This window comes from Lissotriton helveticus, chromosome 2_1 (assembly GCF_964261635.1).
Source record: "Lissotriton helveticus chromosome 2_1, aLisHel1.1, whole genome shotgun sequence".
In the NCBI taxonomy this organism is placed as follows: domain Eukaryota; kingdom Metazoa; phylum Chordata; class Amphibia; order Caudata; family Salamandridae; genus Lissotriton; species Lissotriton helveticus.
This window is the reverse complement of record NC_136059.1, coordinates 1058973275-1058993787: the sequence shown is the minus strand read 5'-3', so window position 1 is coordinate 1058993787 and position 20513 is coordinate 1058973275. Positions and strand designations below refer to the sequence as shown.

General features: G+C 49.7%; 1 protein-coding gene across 2 annotated transcripts in view; it reads left to right on the top strand.

Moving 5' to 3' along the window:
• VPS13A (vacuolar protein sorting 13 homolog A) overlaps positions 1-20513 on the top strand; it is a 2196319-nt gene that overhangs the window by 1110954 nt on the left and 1064852 nt on the right. For both annotated transcript variants that reach the window (XM_078675860.1, XM_078675861.1), the window contains exon 48: positions 14091-14486. In XM_078675860.1, coding sequence (XP_078531986.1) covers positions 14091-14486 — 396 coding nt within the window. The remainder of the gene's footprint in view (positions 1-14090; positions 14487-20513) is intronic.

Below are 20513 nucleotides of genomic sequence, written 5' to 3'. Positions count from 1 at the left end.
TGAAACAGAAATACTTTTCTTAATTTGATCTTCACGGTTTACTCTAGGGAAGGAAGATTGATTGGCCACAGTGGTTGAGGAACAGACTATCCTCTCCAATGTAATTGGAGAATTTTTGTTGGGACCTGAACCAAAATGTCATGAAAAGAAATAATCAAGGATCATATGAGCAATCTTTTGAAAAGCAGGCAAAGACGAGAAATACATTTTTATAGCCAGAGGGATGGACAGAGTCAGTGCTGGAATTTTTTTTTAAAGAAATTCAGAAAACCTTTAGATTAGATTATAATAAGTTAAGGGTGTAGTAGTGATTGCTATTTAAAAAGAAAATCCAGGCTTCTGTCGTTGTTGGGTAAACTGAGGTCTCAGGTTAGTAGACGAGCTGAAAGGGAGTAGCTAGACTGAACCCTTCTATGTTTAAGACTTGATAAAGACGTGTTGTTCTCAGTTTTGATGTTTATCTTGGTATTATCTGAGTACATCTGGAATTGGCAACCTGTGTTGATTTAATAGTTGACTTTTAACGAATACCACACCAGATGTCCCACCGTTTCCCGGTGTTGGGGCGTCGAGAGTCCAAATGGAGACATACACGGTGGCTTTGCAGGCCTCGGTGGCGTCTTTCCCTCCTTCCCCTCCTGGGGCGTCGGCGGACCCCTTGCCTTGCGCAGGGCCTCCGTGGCGCCGCCGGTGGCTCCAGCGCCGACTGGTTCGGATCCAGGCTTGGAGGATGTGGTGCTGTTGGGGTGCAGCTTCTCCGGGGCACCTCCTTCAGGCCACGGCGTCTCTGCATCGCCGCAAACTCCTGCAGGAGTACCCGTGGTGTCGCGGGAGGGCACCTGGGCTCTGGTCGCATCCCCGAGCCCCTCTCGGTCCTTTGACAATGTGGTCCTGTATAAGGCCGAGGTAACGCCGCTACGGCGCTGGCAGCAGCTGGACAATGCTGAGCCAAGGGGGTTGGTCGACCCTCCTCGTCCCGCTCCGGGTCAAGGCTGGTGAGGACCCCTCGTCCCTCTCCAGGCCCCTCTCGTTCCTCCCAACGGGCAGATGCCTCTTCGGAGGGCGAGTCAGAGGTTGGATCATCCCTAGCACCGCCACGTAGGTTGCTGAGCGATCTCCGCCTCATTCTGGGCCGCAGCTGGCGGAGGGCTTCGTGTCACTCCCCAGGCCCATCTCGTTCCCCCACACAGGTGGCTGCCTCGGCGGTGGTCGGGTCGGCGCCGCCCCAGGGGCCGGTTCGACTCCAGCTCCACTACGGTCTCCGCTCCGGTCTCCGGTGTGGGGTGACTTGGAGGAACCTTGTCTGGCGACGCCAGATGGTGCCGACAACCTGCCTCAGGCAGCGGACTCTATGGCTCCACGCAGGGGTCGTACTGCGGAATCGTCTTGGGACGCTCCTTCTTCTCCGGAGGCAGGCTGTATCTTGGTGTCTTCCTCCCCAGAAACTGGTCGCCGTGTGGTGTCTTTTTCACCGGCATCGAAGGGCGGCTCCCCGCCCTTCCTGAGGCAGAGATGTTTGTCCGAAGAGCGGCAGGTCCCTCATTCTTCATCTCCTTCTGACTTCCAGGTCTGACCCTTGCCTGTCCCTCTTGGCCTCGGTTAGTTGCAGCCGTCGCCCACGGAGGAGCTGCTTTCTCCAGCGCGGGTCCCTACGAAGGCAGGTGGGGTCTTCGCTCATGCGGTGTCCACGGCTGTGGGCATCCTGCACATGGGTGACCCAGTGGCTCACTTTCCTGCGGACCATCTATTGGAGGTCCTCCACCAGGGCTCTGGTGGAAGGGAAATCTTACTTCCCTTTGAAGGTTCCTTCCTTTCTTCCTTGACGGGGGCTTGGAGGCGTCCTGCCCCAGGAGACCCGGTGCCTCAACATCTTCTGCACCGGCACCTCCCAGCGCCGCGTTACCCGGCGTGCCTTTCCCTCCACCCCTCTGCCTCCAGTCCTCTTTTGCGGACTGCTTTCCCCTCCCTGCCGCCGCTGTTGACTCCGCCGTCCCGAGAGGCCCGCTGGGTGGACTCTTGGAGGCGCAACATGTGTGCCTCGACCAGCGTTGCCCCATGGGCCCTGAACACTTTGTGTGTGCTGGCTAGGGCCTCCTCCTGTTTGTGGGACTCGTCTGAGTCTCTGGGATCCGCAGCGTCCCAGGAGGGTTGTCAGGTGGACTTACAGCATCATGCGTTGGATGGCCGGGAGCTTGCGGCGTTAATTCTCTGCTCTGCTCTGCTCTGGACATCTCAGAGGTGCTGGACTGGGCCATAGCTTCCTCGGTCGCTCTCGGATGGAGTATTCCCTGAGAATATTCGGGAGCGACTCATCGACCTTCCGTTTGATGGCAGCCTGTTGTTCCATGCCCTGGCTGACTCCGCCATCCAAAGGCTCTTGGCAGGGCTCCGTCCTCCTCCTCCGCCTTACCCTCCTCCTCCTCCGTCCCCATCTCAGTGACTCCCGAGTTGGGTTGATTCTGGAGCTTCTCAGGGCGGTTGTTCTGGCTGTGGAGTGTGTTTTCTGGCCATTTGCGTTCCTCCTTGGGAATTTGACAATGTTGGCTGCTGGACAGCACTTTTGTTGATTATGTGTGTGTGTTCCTCTGGAGTTGTTGCGCCGACTTGGCCCTGAGATTAGGCCTTCTGCTTTTCTTGGGCTGCTTGTCAAGCCTTCTGGGTTTTTCCCCCCCGTGGCTCTCTTGTTTATCCTCTGCTGCGGAAGTTCTTCCAAAAAGGGTTCCCATATCTTGGGACTTAACGTGCCCTATGTGGGGTAGTGGTAGCTGTCATATGGCTTGCTCTCTGCTAGGGGGTTCTGGTCGCCTTCGGGTTCCTGTTCTCCATGGTGTTTATGTATGTTGCTTGGCTTCCTGAGGTCGTGTGCACTGCCACTCATAGTGATATGCCCGGGCATCTCCTCCTCTCCTTGCTCCTGTCCTGAGGTCTGGGATGATCCTGTGTTCTCCCTTGCCAGGGGCCGCCTACTCGGCCTTCCTGGGGCCTCAGGCTGTTCTTCTTGCTTCTGGCGACTTTTGACTGCCGCCGCTCTTCTGGCTGACAGGTTGCTCTCCCTCTGGAGTGGGTTTGCCTTCCTTTCCCTCATTTCCTTGGGTGTTCTAGGCTTCTTCTTGTCTTGGCATTGGGCGGCAGCTGTGTTGCCTTATGGGGAGTGCGGTGCTTCGGCCTCTCCGACCTTGCCTTTGGTTCCTCTGCTGTCAGTGTACGGGCCTCTTCAGCCTTCTCTCCCTCCTACATCCTTTCGTGGTCGGTGGGGGGTCTGCTTGAGGGATTTCCTTTGCCTGGCAGGGACGAGGTTCTACCTGTCCAAAGATCTGGTTCCCTGTGGGGCCCTTTGTTCTGTATTGGCTGGTGGGGTCCTTTCGCAGACCCTCCTCTCCACGGTGTGTTGCTAGGCTATCTATTCTACATGAAGGAATCTGCGGCTAGTCTCTATCAGATGTACTTATTTATAAAGTTTTTTTTATTTATAAAGTTTTATATAGCGCGAACTAGATCCCGAAGGATATCAGAGCGCTTTACACGAGAGGCCAAGAGTGTAATGACAACAACAAATTAGTAAAAATAAATGTGTGCCTTCATCTTCTTAAATGAGGTTGACAAAATAAACTTTACTGAATATAAATTACATAGTTGAGTAAAGTTAGGGCAAGGCACTGTATTTTGAATGATTATATCACCAGCTTCTCCTGACTTAAAGAGACCGCCTTTAGGTGAGGCTCAAAACCTCAAGAAAGACAATGACACATATCAACCAAACGGTCTGGTAAAGCCAACACCATAACACATCTTCACAACAACACAAGGGAAGTTCAGAACTCAACTGGAGGCAGACTTTTGAGACAGAGCTAGCACTCTGGAAGCTTTTTGTATATGAATTACTTCATGGGGGTAGAGCGGGCAGTGGGATACTGACTGCGAAGGAGCTCTTCACAATGCTCCCATACGCACAAAGACCATGAAGGCATATAGTACTGGTCAACACCCCTCTGCATCTCCCATGAAACGAGGTCAGGAAGGTGGCAGAACAGAGGTCTGGAGTCACCTCCTTGACACGCCTCCTCCTGGTGTCTTAGGGTATTTTCTCTACAAAGGAGGGGGCTTTATGATAGCCTGGCCAACTTAAATGCTGGCAGAGATTTCCGAAATCAGAGTGTCTTGTGCTGTGGCTGGGTGAAGGGGGATGGAAAGGCCTCCAAACCACTAGGTTCAGCAGAAAAGGTTTTACTCATAATAACAGCCCCTTAATAAGCCAGGCTGCAGATTTTATTTGTACCCGTGTCCCCTCTGACCCCTACCACCGCTTTGTACATGCCAGGCCGTCCTGTTTAAAGCCCAAGAGAGCGGCTTCGTCCAACTGAAACAAACAGAGAAGGAGTTGCTAGGGTGGAGTGAGGAGTGTAGCACTCTACACTGAGTTAAGAGGGTGGACTGTGTACAGAACCTACAAATTGGCTTGGCTAATTTTCGTCTTGAGGTTACAAGTGGACCTTTTTCTTGGCCAGGCCTTGGACCCGAGCGTTGGTCAAGACTTACAAGGCTTGACCACCTCTACCATGACAATGCAAACTATCACCCTAGTATTCGTTAAGCACTCTGCTGCAAGCACAAAAGGGATCAAGTAAACTTAAAAGTGGGTGGGGGATGTATCTCCTGTGAGTGTCTTCTTTGTTCTCGATGGGTGGCTCCGTCTAGGGGCGGTTCATTCCTCCTTTAGGGAACAGGGTTCCGATGTTCCGGTGCCCTGCTGCTCTGGCTACTCCAGGTTTGGAGGGGATTGCTTTCTACCCCTGTCCTCCCTCCCTTCCCTTCCTTCCATTGCTATCCTCTGATTAAGGGTCATCTGGCCATGGAATGCGGCATGTAGTCAATTTGTCCTTGTGTACTGGGGAAGTCCCTTTAGACTGGAAACAGGCTCTTGTGAGACCTCTGCGAAAAAACAATTCGATCCCCTGGTCTGATTTGACAAATCTGAGACCGATCTCTCTTCTCCCTTTTATAGGGAAGCTTGCTGAGAGACACGTGAATCAGTATTTGTCTAAATTCATTGAACACGCGGGTGGACTCGACCCCTCCCAGTCGGGTTTCAGGCCCAGGCACAGTACTGAGACCGCCTTGCTGTCCGTCGCTGACAATCTTCAGATGTTACAGGACAAGGGCTATTCCGTTGTCTTGGTACTTTTAGATTTGTCAGCGGCGTTTGACACTGTGTCACACGACATCATGACCTCCAGACTAGTTGACATCGGTCTGGAAGGCAAGGCTCTGGCCTGGCTAAGGAGCTTTTTCATCAAACGCACCCAGAGAGTCATCTTGGGACCATACCAATCAGAGGTGGTGGCGATCTCGAAGGGGGTGCCACAGGGCTCTTGTTTGAGCCCTACGTTATTTAATATCTATGTGGCACCCCTAGCTAACATCATGAGATCCCACGGGTTCATTCCAGTATCATACGCGGATGATACCCAACTCCTCTTCCCTTTTAAAATCATGACTCCTGAGGTGCGTGACTCCTTCGCCCGGGGGATGAAGGAGGTGGCACGGTGGATGGCAGCTAACTTCCTGCAGTGCAACGTCTCCAAGACCGAGGTTATGCTCTTTGGAGAGGCCAAACGCTTATGGACTCCGGACTAGTGGCATCAAGATCTTGGCCCCGTCCCTAAGCCCAAAATGGTGGTAAAAGACCTGGGAGTGAAACTGGACCATGAGCTTACCCTAACACAACAAACTAATCAAGTGGTAGGCTCATGTTTCCACGTTATTGGGCTTCTCAGGAGAGTATTCCCTCTGTTACCGGATACCACCAGGAGAACGTTGGTCCAGTCACTAGTGTTAAGCAGGCTGGACTATTGCAACGGGTTGATGTTAGCTGCCAATGAGAGTGTCTTTGCCAGATTGCAGGTTGTGCAAAACACTGCTGCACGACTGGTTCTAAATGTCCCGCCTCGTACTCCCTCAAAACCGTTGCTGGCCAAACTCCACTGGCTTCCAGTAAAGCAGAGGGTGATGTTTAAGATCTGCTGTGTCATCCACAAATGCCTCATTGGAAAGGGTCCTGTTTACCTCACTGAAAAATTCATCCCTTATGTTCCATCTAGATCTCTGAGATCGGGAGATCAGGAATTGCTATGTGTTCCCAGGGCCTTGAAGGCAAGAAAGGGGGGAAGGGCCTTATCAGTAGCTGGCCCCAAGCTGTGGAACCAACTCCCGAAGGAAATTAGAGTATGCAGGGAACATTTCCCTTTTAGGAAAAAACTCAAAACCTTCCTTTTTAATTATTAGTTGGTCTTAGGGCTATTTACTAAATCATGACTTGCTTCCTGTTCTTTAGTTGTTGCCTAAGGCGCGGAGATACTCCCTTGGGAGTCGATTCACAGCGCCATATAAACATGCAAATAAATAAATAAATAAATGTCTTGCCTTTGTCCCTTGTGGGTGGTTGACCTCTATGTTGGGGTGGCTTGGAGGTTGTTGTCCCTGTCAGTCTTGGGACTGGTCCCCTTCCTTGCTCAGGATGGGGGTGGTGGGTTTCCTACGTGTACCATGACTTTTACGCATGTTCCTTGCCTCCGGGGCACAGGGGTGGGAAGCTGTCTATGTGCTGGCAGGGTGGCTGTGCAGGGCTCTGCTTGTTTTTTCTTCTTTCCCTGCCTTAGGTTCTGCGGTGTTGACACTACTGTGGGTGGTGTTGTTAGTCACCGTTTCTTTCAATTTTTCTGCTCTTCGCACACTGTTCCCATGCTTCCACAGTTTTTTATCTGGCGGTTCCGTGTTGTGGTGCGGAAAAGTTCTCAAAAGAAAACTGACGTAGGTGCGCCAGGGCGGGTCTTATGTGACCTCACTGACATCACATGCGCGGATGACGCCTGGGCGGAGTCGTGTGATGGCGCGCAGGGATGCTGTGGCAAAAAAGCTTCCGGATCCATTCTCACGCCTGGGAGTGATTCTACGTCAAGGAATCTGCGGCTAGAATCGTCTCTTCCAGATACATCGTTACTGAAGGTAGGTATCTCGTACTTCAGGGTTGAATAGTTCTTGGAACATACTGATTATTTTCTTTGTTTGATTACCAGGCCTGACTTATGCGTTTGATAAATGATCCAATTTTTTTCATGCTCTATTGCCTTATGCTATCCCTTTCTTGTAATCCTGCAACTAACCGTGTCTTTGAAAAGTGAAATACATATTTAAGTTCTAGATTCCTGCATTTGTTTTACATTTAAGCAAGATCACATGTGTGTTGCTGGATTTTTACCTAGGCTGCTGTTCTCTTAGCATGCGGGTTCTAACTTGTGAGAGTGTTACATATTTTGATTCATAACCCATCTAGTAGAAATAAATATTGATTATCTGCTCCTGATGACAAGGAATGCCACCTGATGTCAATTTTTTAGCATCCTTGGATCTCTAGAATTTTTTGGGTGGCTTGAATGTCTCTTGCAACTTTTTAGGTTGTGGATGAAATAGGAAGTTTGTTATTACAGTGATGATTTTCATATTTCTGTATTGATCTTTGATGAAAGTCTCAGAGACTTTTAACACCATGTTGTTTTGAATTATTTCTTGCCATTCTTGGATATGCCTGTGATTGCAAGGCTTTCCACACCTAATTGGCAGAGGGTGCTCCCAAACCATTGTGATGGACTGGTTTGAATAATTATTTATTAATGATATTGGTATTGGAGAATATATAATGATATGGGTAGTAGGGGGATCCTCCTGGTTAGATTGAAAGATCTTCAGGTCATGTATAATGTGAGGGCCTACGAGCTAACCGTAATTTATTTCAACGTACCCTACTTTCAAGAGGCCTATTTCTGCTCCATGCTAAGGTGGCTAGTGACCAAATTTCAAACTGAGAATGGGACCGCATCAGCCAGGCAGTCATCTTGAGGGTTAAAACAACCCTAGCTAGTCTGAGGCTACGTTTTATGAAGATGAGGGTGTTCCATCACCATCAAAGAACTTAAATGATAAACACAGAATCAATACAGTCAGTAGACCAAGATAAACTAAGGTGATGGCATTTTGGAAACCATCTTGAGTGAAAATGGTTTACTGATTTGTAATTGGAACGACTTTGTATGGCACTATATGATAAAATACACTTTTTATTGGTGCCAATAAGACATTCACCACTTGGGTTAACCTGGATATGTGTGATGACGGAGACTGAGGCAGCCGAGGTTTCAGCAGTCTGAAGTTTAGATAAAAAGACTATAGGCATGGCCAAGTACATAGTGTTTGCATAGTGAAATCAAAAGGAATTGATTCTGCGAAGAGAAAATAATATCCAAGTCCTTGTTAGCTTGAGGGACCAGAAACTGTGAATCATAGGCAAGCAATGCCAGGTTGCAAACTTTGAAACTGAAATTGGAAGTGGGTCCTCAGGCCAATGTTTAGTTTAGTGGATGGCTATCTACAACATCTGTTACTTCTAGTGTGTGTGATCAAACACACTAAAGAAGTAGAGACCTTATAATCTTGGAACTCATAGATCATAGTGGTCAGGTTGTCTTTCAAATGAATTCTTTTGTTTTAGTTGAGTGTTGTTGGCAAAGGAGAAGATAGAACACCTCAAGCATAAGGCAGCAAGTAATAGGGCATAGGTAGTAAAAAATAGCAGGGCCAGGGTAAGACCCCTGAGAAACACTGCATGCAAGGGAAAGAAAGGAGCAATATGCGAGTAGTAGAGCAACTACTTGAGAGCAGTATTTAATAAAGCCTAGGTCCTTATTCAAGGAGTTTGGCCAAAAATATGGAATAGTTGACTGTGTTGATCACACGTGACCGATCAAGCAGGATCGGAGGTGGAACCTAAGGTGATTGAGGACATCCAGTGCTGCAGAAAAGCACAGATTTAATACTAAGTGCTTGAAAATATAACTCTTGGACTGGAATTAATTTACATCATCTGATCTGGGTACCATAAATAGTTGGGTGTTTACCTCTTTTGTCAGTGATGTTGGTAGGTAGAGACAGAAGGGATTTGGGCTGGAAATTTGAGATTAATATGCATATCTTCAGGTCTGGGCTCTTTAAAAGTTGTGGACCTACTGGTTTTTTCCCCAACAGTCTTGGAAAACACAGAAAGAAGGGATTTTGTTCTGAAATTTATCATATTTTCGGGAATGTAGAAGGGATTTTAAAGGTGAATCAACCATGGCCTGCTTCAGAACTGCATGAACCAAGGCAAACAAGGATTTATTTCAAATTTGAAAGAAGACCGAGAAGATAGTGCAAACCCCTTTTTGATCTGTGATCTTGGTGGCAAATTGTGCTGTTCACAAATATCTGAAGGAAACACGTTCCTTCAGATTCCTTACCTTAGAATATCACCAGGCGTCAGACTGGATCCGGAAAGTTTTCGTCAGCAGTACCCCTGCACGTCTGTAGGCATCGTCTGCGGCTCCGTGTCTGTCGTCGGCGTCGTGATCGCCGGAATGACGTCATCAAGAGCACTTAGACGCCGTCCTCACACGCGGACGTCAGTTGTTCTTTTCCCCGCGCCAGCAAGTGCAGATCCGGGAAGAGCTAGTTCCCTTAGTCACTTTTTGACTAACTTTTTGGTCTTTTTGACTATCTCTTTTCGAGTCGACTTCGACTCCTGGTGCCAATATGGATGCCCGGTTTCAAGCCGTGTGACACCTGTCACCGACGTTTGTTGGATACTCTCCCCCATCGCCGGTGTCTCTACTGCCTAGCGGCCGACCAAGATCACAAGTCGTGCCCCAACTGCCAGGCCTTGATGTCAAAGGCTAGGCGGGAGCGGTCCCGCAACCTCCTCCAGATCCAGATGTTGGCTCCGCGCTGCTCGAGTTCCCGGTCGAGGAGGAAATCGAGGGGCTGGTCGCGGAGCCGGAGGTGTTCATCGGGCTCCAAGTCCTCGCACTCAGGTAAGTCGAGGCACTCCAAGAAGAAGTCGAGGAAGCGGCATCGCTCTTCTGACTCCCTTCGCCGGTCGCGCGACTCGGCCGAGGGTTCGGGTGGCACCACCCGCGCAGCTCTGCTGGAGCCGCAGACCTCGCATCTGGTCCCATACCCTTTAGTCCCTGGACTGCATGCGACGCCGGAGGAAATTCGTGATTTCCTCGTGGCCATGAGGACTCACTTCCCTACGTTGAGGCCTGCCGGCGCGCCTTTGGGCCCCGCAGACCCGACTGGGGGTCCTAGCGAGCCGGCGGCTTTGGCCCAGGCGCCGGCGTCGACTTCGGTCATGATGCCACAGCCCCTGTGGGATCCATGCCTGGATCCCGGTCGACACCAGTTGAACTTACGACTCCTCCGCTGGCACCGACCCCTATGTTGTTGCTTCCGGCGCCGTCTTCGGATGACACCGCCCCCGGTTTCAGCCCCGTTCTGGGTCCGACGTCGGAGCTGCACCGCTCAGCGCCGTCTCCGGTGTTGATGGGTGAGCAATTCATCTATGAACCGGCTCTGTCATTTCTGCCTGTTTATCAGGACACGGATGAATGGGAGGGCTGGGAGGGGTCAGAGGACCCTCTGGCACGGCAGTGCCAGCTGAGTCAGGACTGGGCAGACGAGCTGGCGGGTGCCAGTGGTCTTGACACATCACCTGACACTGGCTTCATCTCTCCTCCCTCAGTGGCTACGTAGGAGGGTGCTACATATGGTGTGGTGTTGCGCAGGGCAGCCAAGGCCTTGGCTTTTGAGCACCCTGCGGCGACCGTGAGAACTAATCTCCTCACCGAGGTGCTTCAGCCGCCAGTAAGCTCTTCGGTGCCTATGCTGGCGTTCAATGAGGCCCTCACGGACGTTCTGATGGGCACTTGGTCCAAGCCCTCCACAGTGCCCCCTGTGGATCGAACATGGCCCGGCGCCACCGCCCGGCTCCGGACGACCCCTGCTTTCTGTCTATACACCCTACCCCGAGAGGCTGGTGATCCAGGCCTCTACGTCCCAGACTGCATTCCTGACTGCTCCTCCAGATCGGATATCCAAAAGGCTTTATCAGTTTGGAAAGAAACTGTTCTCCTCGGTGGGCCTGGGATTGCGGTCCATCAACGCCGCCTGCCTTTTGGGCTGTTACACCCACTCTTTGTGGGATACGGTAGCGGATATGCTGCCCCAGTGTCCGGAGGAGGCCCAGGCACGTCTCGCCCTGCATCCTGCTGGTACATCACGCCAGGTGGCGGATGCTTGCTCTGCAGGGGGAGCTGAAGTTCCAGTGGGCACAGCATCAGGGCAACCTGTCTGACCATGTCCTGATCTCTGAGGGCACTGCAAGACAGCTCACAGACCGCGATTGGGTCAGTGGCAGATCCCTCTCCCTACCCCAACCGGAGCACACAGTGGGGACCGACTCGTCCCTCCTGGGATGGGGGGCCACATGGGATTGGCGGAGATCAGACGCCTTGGTCTCCGACAGAGTCCCGTCTCCATATCAACCTTCTGGAGCTGCAGGCGATCCGGCTTGCACTGAAGGCATTCCTTCCCTCTGTCCGTGGAAGTGTAGTGCAGGTGTTTCCAGACAACACCCCTGCCATGTGGTACTGCAACAAACAAGGCGGGGTGGGGTCGTGGACCCTCTGTCAGGAGGCTCTGCACCTCTGGACATGGCTGGAACACCAGGGCATCACCCTGGTGGTTCAACACCTGGCAGGTTCCCTGAACGCCAGGGCGGACGAACTCAGCTGCCGGTGCATGATGGATCACGAATGGTGTCTGAACTCGGATGTGGCGCAAGGTCTTTTTCAGCAGTGGGGAGAGACTTGGTTAGATCTATTCCCCACCGAAGAGAACTCGCAATGTTATCAGTTCTGCGCGTTGGAATTTCCAAGGCGGTACTCGCTCAGCGACGCTTTTCGGCGCGAGTGGAGCTGCGGTCTGTTGTAGGCCTTTCCGCCTATACCACTTCTGCCCAGAGTGCTGAAGAAGATCCGACGCGATCAGGCCCTAGTCATCCTTGTGGCTCCGGACTGGGCATGAAGGTACTGGTATCCTGAGCTACTGAGTATGTCAGTCGATCCCCCGATTCGTCTGCCTCTTCAGGAGGACCTTCTGTCATAGCAACAGGGGACAGTCCTCCGCCCGAAACGGTACAGTCTCCACCTACTTGCTTGGAGATTGAGCGGCGACAGTTGAGGCCATTTGACTTGCCTCCTGAAGTCTGTGATGTGATTCTGGCAACCAGGCGTCCCTCCACAAAGACGGTATACGCCTACAGGTGGAACAAGTTTGTGGCATGGTGCACATCAAAGGCTGTGGATCCACTCTATGCCCCTCTTTCAGAGGTTCTCCTCTGTCTTCTTTCTCTTGCCCAGCAGAGCTCTGGTCTGGGCACTATCAAAGGCTATGTCTCGGTCATTTCAGCCTTCTTAAGGCTGCCTGATCAGTCTTCTCTTTTCAAATCCCCTGTTGTAAATAGGTTCTTGAAAGGCATCACACACATGTTCCCTCCGGTTCCTTTCGTGATGCCTCAGTGGGACTTGAACTTGGTGCTTATTTATCTGATGTGCGCTCCCTTTGAGCCACTTCATAATTGCCCTCTCCGTCTTCTGACTCTTAAAACTGCTTTCCTGGTTGCCATCACCTCTGCCAGAAGAGTGGGTGAGCTCCAGGCTCTTTCTTCTAAGCCTCCTTTCCTCTCTGTCCATACGGACAAAGTTGTTCTGGGGCCTCGTCCTTCTTTCCTGCCCAAGGTGGTTACGGCCTTTCACATCTGGCAGTCAGGGCCAGACTGGGAAACAAAACCGGCCCTGGCAAAGTGCTCGGCCGGCCCCCCTCCCCCTCCCAGAGGGGGAGGGGGTGTCCGGGGGTGCAGCTGAGTTCATTGCCAGGGCCGGTTTTCGGCAGATTTTGTTACAGGGCCGATTATGCAGCTCTGCAAAAACAGCCCTGTAACAAAAACGGGCCCCATGGGCCTCAAACCGGCCCCCCACCCATGCGGCGCACCGGGGGATTGCCCGGTGCCCGCAATGGCCAGTTCGGGCCTGCGGGCAGTCCATCACCTTGCCCACCTTCTTTCCGCCTCCGCATTCCTCGAAAGAGGAAGAGAGGCTCCACCTTCTGGACCCAAAACGTGCACTCTCATTTTACCTAGACCGCACACGTCAGTTCCGAGTGGACGGCCAGCTCTTTGTTGGTTACGTGGGCGCTAAGAAGGGACGGGCGGTGCACAAGCGAACCATCTCTCGGTGGGTTGTTTTGTGCATCAAGGTCTGTTCTTCCTTGGCTAAGAAGGAGCCTCATGTGGGGCTGCGCACCCATTCCACTCGGGCCACGGTGGCTCCTGCTGCCCTGGGTCGGGGAGTCCCCTTGCAGGACATCTGTCAGGCAGCTAAGTGGGCCTCGATGCACACATTTGCTAAGCACTACTGCCTGGACAGCCAAGTCCAGAGAGATGGCTTTTTCGGCCATTCCGTTCTCCAGGACTTCCTGGTGTGATCTTGGTTCGCAGACCCGTCACCGGGGTTGGTATTGCTGGGGTATCTATTCTAAGGTAAGGAATCTAACACTAACGTGTTTCTTTCAGATGCACAAGTTACTTACGTTCGGTAATGATATATCTGTAGGAAACATTAGTTAGTGTTAGATTCCTTACCGCCCCACCCACCCTGCCTGTTCTGCGAACCGATATCTAGGGTTAAGGTATCTCCCTTTGACGGCCCTAGTTTCATGGCACCAGTTTCGGTTTCTTGCATGGCTCTGCGTTCCTAGCACAGAAAGCTATGTACTGAACTGACGTCAGCGTGCGAGGGCTGCGTCTAAGTGCTCTGCCGACGTCATCCCGGCGATCACGACGCTGACGACAGACTCTGAGCCGCCGCCGGCAGATGTGGAGCCGCAGACGATGCCTACCGACGCGCAGGGGTACTGCTGACGAAAACTTTCCGGATCCAGTCTGATGCCTGGGGTTATTCTAAGGTAAAGAATCTAACACTAACTAATGTTTCTTACAGATATATCGTTACCGAAGGTAAGTAACTTGTGCATTAGTAACACAAGAAATTATTTTCTCGAAGAATTTTTGCATGGTTGATTCCTTGTTTCTGTGTGGTAAATTAATGCAGTTTAAAATAATTTGCAATTGAGTTGAATATGTATAATATATTATGTCTATTTTTTAGGAAAATGATAACAGTACACTTACTTTGGAGGATGGCTCTTCAGTCCAGATTCATAATGCTGTTCTGGATCAGACCAAGTTGACACTTCAGTTGCTAAACTATCTGGGTCAGAATTGGAAAGGGACGTACAACATCAAGAGTAATCAGCCTGAAATCAGTTTTATTAATTTCACTTCTGTCTCTGAAACAGAGAAGAACGATTTAGATATAGCTGTTCATGTGAAATACTCGATAGGACAATTGGTCATTGCTTTTCACTGTCCTTACTGGATGGTGAATAAAACTGGACGGTTGTTACAGTACAAAGCCGATGACGTTCACCGCAAGCATGCTTCTGACTACAAAAAACCTTTCCTGTTTTCATTCAAGCCAAAGAACTTTTTTCAAAACAACAAGGTAATGTAAATTTATCACTGAGAGTTAAATTAGTTATTGTAATTGTTATGGGTTATCTATGGTCTTTTAGTGCTGTATTATCTTACATTTACTTGTCCTGTTGATCTGTGTTGATTCACTGTTGAAGAGTGATTTGGTATATAAATGAAGCAGGCCACACTTTTAGTTATTGCTAAACAGTTGCATTATGACGTAGACTTGTGCTTTCTGAAAATATTCAGTTGGCTGAAATATTAGTAACTGCTGTACTGTAACAAAATAGTAATCAAACTTTGTCAAGCATTGGAGCACAACATGACATGCTTTTTACTGTGGCAATTAAATAGGGTACATTATTTTAATAATAACATACAACAGAGAGTAAAATAGAATTGTCAATATAGACTTTCCTATTGATGCCAATTTGTGAGAATTCCCACATGTTGGATGACTCAATGAAGAAATGCCTAAAAATCCCTTAATGGTAGGACTACCCCCTCTAGAACCAAATCAACATCAGCTGATGCCATCCTCTTGCAGCAGACAGCATATGCCTGCATTAAGTGCTTTTTCATCGTTTTTATTACTTTACAACACTGTCATATTTGTTTCTAAGACATTTGGATCCAAGCCCAGTAACCTCTTTTAGTGCCAGGTGCGAGTTTAAAGTCCTCCACAGTACTGCATGAAATACCTGACCACGTCACCCCACATCTGTGAATACTACTGACTTCAGGGGCTTCCCAAACATCTGATAGAGACTTCTATCTGCAGATTCCTTACATCTAAATTTCCCAGGTGTCAGGCTGGGTCCGGAAACATTTGCCTGCGCAGTACCCCTGCGAGCCATCTGGTGGCTCCATTCGTCTTTGCGTGACATTGTTAGTGTTGATTATGGCGTTGCAGTTATATATATAGGCGCCACGCAGGTGGACAGATGTCGTTATTTGCTTTCCATGCCAGTTAAGAGCTGATCCGGAGAAGAGCTACCCAGTCTCTTTTTTGACAGGCTTTTTCGACGTTCTGTCAAGTGATTTTTCTTGTGTGTCACTTAGACGTATGAGATTTAAACCATGTGGCGCCTGTCACCATGCCATGTTAGTAATGATAGAGCGCACAGGTCACCCAACCAACAATTTTACCATACACGTATCGGGCCCATATATTTCAATACACCATTATTTATTAATCGGGCGACCATACACTCTACTACCAGTAACCCAGTTCCTTCCTATATATTTCTATTGTACCCGACTTACCAATCCACCGTCGCGGGTACCTAATGACCACGATGAATCAGGGAGCTAGCTGTGAAGAAAAGGCAACAACACAATACCAACTATATATCCTTATGTATTTCATAAAGACCACAGACTCCGGGGAAGTTTTAAAGATTTTATCTAGATATCAGATTCGGACAGCATGAGATTTATAACCAGTAAACAATCAATAACCAAGATAATGAAGAGTACATATCCATAAAGGAAATATATCAAGCTGATCATTTATGAGTCTACAGTAAGGTGAGAATGAGGAAACAGCTAGGCAAATAATTTCAGACTAAAGGACGGGGAAGAATAAAGAGCATACTAGAAACTTCACAGTAAAATATTTCCCCATGAAGAGGAACTACAGGTAAGGTGAAAATAGACCGTACTAATAAACTGGTGCAATTACTTGAATCAACTAAAAGATTGGTAAAACAAAGAACATCTGTATATCATGACCTGAAAAGGAAATGTACTCAAGGGATGGGTAGAAAATGGAACATGCTAAAATATCGACAATAACGTATGAGCTTTTCATTCAGTGGGTTTGCGAAAAAGCATGAAAAATCAATATATGCAACGATATGTCTTTATTGAAGCAAAAGACAGAAAAATAGAAAGGTGCAGTATAGAGTTTCAGCACTATATTTACCTAGAATGGTGTGAAGACCAACCCTGGCCACAGGTCAGTTAAGAACAGGAGGGACCCCAAAGGAAACCCGTCATCAGTAGGACAGTAGGTGCAGAATGGACACCCCAGGACAGGACAGGAAACCCAGATTAGGATCAGGACAGGACCACCAGGATAAGACCAGCACCCGCAGTTTGGAAGCAACGCCTGCGCTCCACCCTCTCTGCAGCTATCAGTCAGAACCCCGATTGGGTTATCGAACTCCCCAGCAAAGTGCTCCGCCAGCACTTAAGGTTTCTCAACAAAACCCTTGAGTCTATGGAAATTTCGGACAGAGTGCTCCGCAGCCCTCTGTATCAAGTCACCTATTGAGTGCGTTGGGTCAGTGACAGGTCAGCTATTCGGACAAGTCGGACAATTTCTCTAGCTAAACCTAGGCTAGTTATACTGTTTTCGGGTCAGTGTACCACCCCCCAAATGTTGCAAGTGTCAGAATCCCCAATTTCGATTGGTCCCCAAGTAGGATAGGTCAACACACCAATCATATTTCATTTCTACAAGCTCACATTTACATACTCTGGAACCGCCTATTTGAATTTGGGGTTCCCATGAGATACTCTACAGAATACAATGAAACTTATACAAATGTAACTTATACAAATTTAACTTTTGCAGTACAGTTCAGCTCCATCCTGCTGGGTCGCAGGTCACTTTCTCAGGAGCATCTTGACTGTGGCTTCCAGCTGGATGAGTTCCACTGTTCAAGGTTGTTTTCCCTCTGCCAGGGTGACATGCCCAGTAGAGATTTTCAAGATGGGGTTTTCTTCCCTCCCAGGCCCATGAGTTGCGACACATGAAAAGTAAGCGAAAACAAATTAAAACACAGAAATAAATGATTACACTGTATACCATGAATAGCTACTCTATACCCCTTACTTTATATAAACTATTTGCATTAAGGTTTAGTGCAAATAAACTATAACACGAAAACATCAGTGCAAGCTTCACCATGTGAGGACACCAAGCGGTCATATTAATGCAATTGCGCAAGCGCAAAGGTTCCCACCAGAACTGCAAATACGTCACGTCACGTGAGTGTGACTAACGCATGCGCAGAAGAAAACCCGCCAAGCAGCGGCCATTTTTTGTGACAAACGTTATTAAGGTTAATACACACATATGCAAGCATCACTCGGATAACCCAAATGTCAGAATAAAAGGGAAATTAGTAAGACAAACAGGTTGGATTACTTTGTTACATATTACTTGAGGTTCATGAATTCAAGCAAGTCGCGTAATATGCGAATCCTTGCTCCATCAATCCCCTCTTTGATGATATTTACTATCATCACAAAACCAATATAATCAGATGCCAACTTTTTCTCACACTTTGCCCAATTCAATCTCTTCCCAACATTCTATTCAGCTTTTCTTTTGTTTCTTTGTTAGGGTGTGAATTCTTCCCCCTTTTTATAAATCTGATTATTCAGGTCCTCCAATTCAAGTTCATCCACACTCCGTTTCACGCCTCTTTTGTTCACAGTATACTTCTTTTGGTGTTTGCGACATTTGCAACAGACAAATATAAGGAATATGATAAAATCTACTACTGCAATTGGCATCAGTACCTTGTACAACAAACCTTTACCTAAATTAGAAAACCAATGACCTACAGAGGAGAGACCATCAGTGAGTCTCTTCCAGGCACTATCAACCTCCAGTGGTTTGAGTTCCTTTTCCAAATTTGTAATGTTCCTTACATACCTTTTGATTTGCACACTTTTATCCGGTATGTAAGTGCAACAATGTTGCGCTTTCAGCATTCGGCAGACTCCGCCCTCTTTCGCTAATAAGGTGTCAAGAGCAAGTCTGTTCTGTAAAACCATAGATCTGATCGCAACCATTTCGGTATTGACGATCAGAAATCCACTAGCAGTGTCAGTAGACAACCGATCCACTATAGTTGACAATTTGCAAATTCTGTGTGTGTTCAGAACCACTCCCACTGCAGGTATCAATGCACTAAAAATACTACCCATTATTTCACCTACACCTTCTCTTTTACTACGCACTAAACTGTTAGTGTTTTCATTGCTTCCAGCAATTTCATTCACATGGTATATTTTCGGGAAGACAATGCCAAAATAACAGCTTCCATACCAGTGATCCGGCAATTTGAAATAAGCCTTGTTTCCACATATGTAATAAATCCCGGGAAACACAGGTTCTGACCCATTTTTGAAACCCCAACCTCCAATTACCTTGTAATTGTGTTCACATTGACTGGAACCAATGAAAATGTTATTATAATAATTAGTCTTTTCTCGGTGAAGACAAAGCTTCCCTTTTCTCTCGAAATCCAGCAACAAAGCAGGACTAACCCCACCATTTGAGGTGCTTCCCATGTTTTCAGCCCACTTAGGTGTTTCCTGCCTTTTATCATTCGCCTTTCTTTGGAACCTTTCTCTTCTTTTCTCTGCCATGTTTAGAAACATTTTCTCTTGTTCATGTAATGAACAGGTCAAGTTATCTCTATGTGCTGGGGGCGCTAGAGGGCGCGCTTGCGGAATGGCTGCTTAGACGTGCAGCTCCCGCTCCTTGGTCATGCATCCTTCCTAGAACCTGCGCCACGGGGTTATGTATCACCCTAAAAAGACTGGATTCTGCATCCTAGTATTGAACCCTACACTCGTTCCAAGTTTGGAGCCGCTGTGGGCTCTGGGGCCGGAGTTACGGGCTGCTGGACTCTGCCCGGCTTGGGCTCCGGAGCTGCGGAGAACGGGCGCTGGGCCACCGCGATCACGCGACCTCGGGGACTGCCACGAGGACCCAAGGCCGCGCCAGGACTCTTTCTTCACGATCCTTCCGGGGCGGTGTGCGGAGGCTGCCGAGCAGGTAGGCGATAGCTGTGGACTTCCCTTGGGTCCCTCCCCCCCCTCCCCAAGCCCTCGCGGACTCACCTTGCTGGCGCTGAGGGGGGGACGCTCCCCGCACGGCGGGTAGAGCTGCGGCCCCCTGGGTCTGTCGTCCCTGATTTCCGCATTGCCGCGGACCCCGGCCTGTGCGGCGCGGACCTTTGGATCTGCCTTCTGGGAGTCGGAGGCCGGCCCCCCCTGCGCGAGGTGCCCCCTGCCACATCCCGTCTCACTCGCCGGCGCCCTACTGGGACGTGTGAGGTGCCATCCTGCAAGATACATCACGCAGCTGCTGATAGCCGCGTTCAGTCCGTCTGGCTTGGCCCCTGCTGTCTGCTGCTACCTTCGGAGTCCTGGCCCTTTCCCCATCCGGCTGTGTGCTGAAGGTGCCTGTAGCTGCGACTGCGTGCCTCTGGCTGGATCCTCACCCACTGCCTCTGGGCGCTCGAAGGCTGCATAGCGCTTCTCCTTGGTGTCGTCCTTCCTGCTGTCTATAGGGACGTACCTGAGCCTGTGATCCTCCTGCCTCCTGCTGGCCCCATCCTTCCTGCTAGGCCTGCACCTGCGCTGGATTGCACTGTCCTCCCTCATTGTGGCCCATCGCTCGCCTCAGGACACTGTCATGGGGCGGCCTGAGACTCGCCAGCCCAAGCTGAGCTTCGACAGCGCGCGCAAAAACGCCACATCATCACAGATGAACCCGGGACCCAGCGCGCCGTCTCCACAGCCCTCCTCACCTCCGGCCCCTGCTGTGGACCTTACCAACCTGATACAGGAGATGCGTCAAGGCTTTGCCACCGTTGTGGAGAAAGTGGACGGGGTCACGGCCCGTTTGGACGCCCTGGTTCACAAAGTTGACCGCCATGAAGAGCGTATTACGACTGCGGAGCAGAGGATCTCTGACAACACTGATGTGGCCACGACCCATACGACGCAGCTGGCCAGAATGGACAACCTGCTTCGTATCATAGCGGCAAAGAACGAGGACTTAGAAGCACGCAGCCGCCAAAACAACATTCGCATTACAAATGTGCCGGAATCCACGGCCACGGGCAGGATGGAACTGTACGTGGAGAAATTGCTTAGGGGCTCGATCGGAGAGGAGGCTTTCTCGCCTCAGTTCATTGTGGAGAGGGCTCACCGCTCCCTGGCACCTATGCCACAGCCTGGTCTACCACCGAGGCCTATAATTGCTCGTCTCTTGAACTATCGCGATCGTGATACCGCCCTCAGA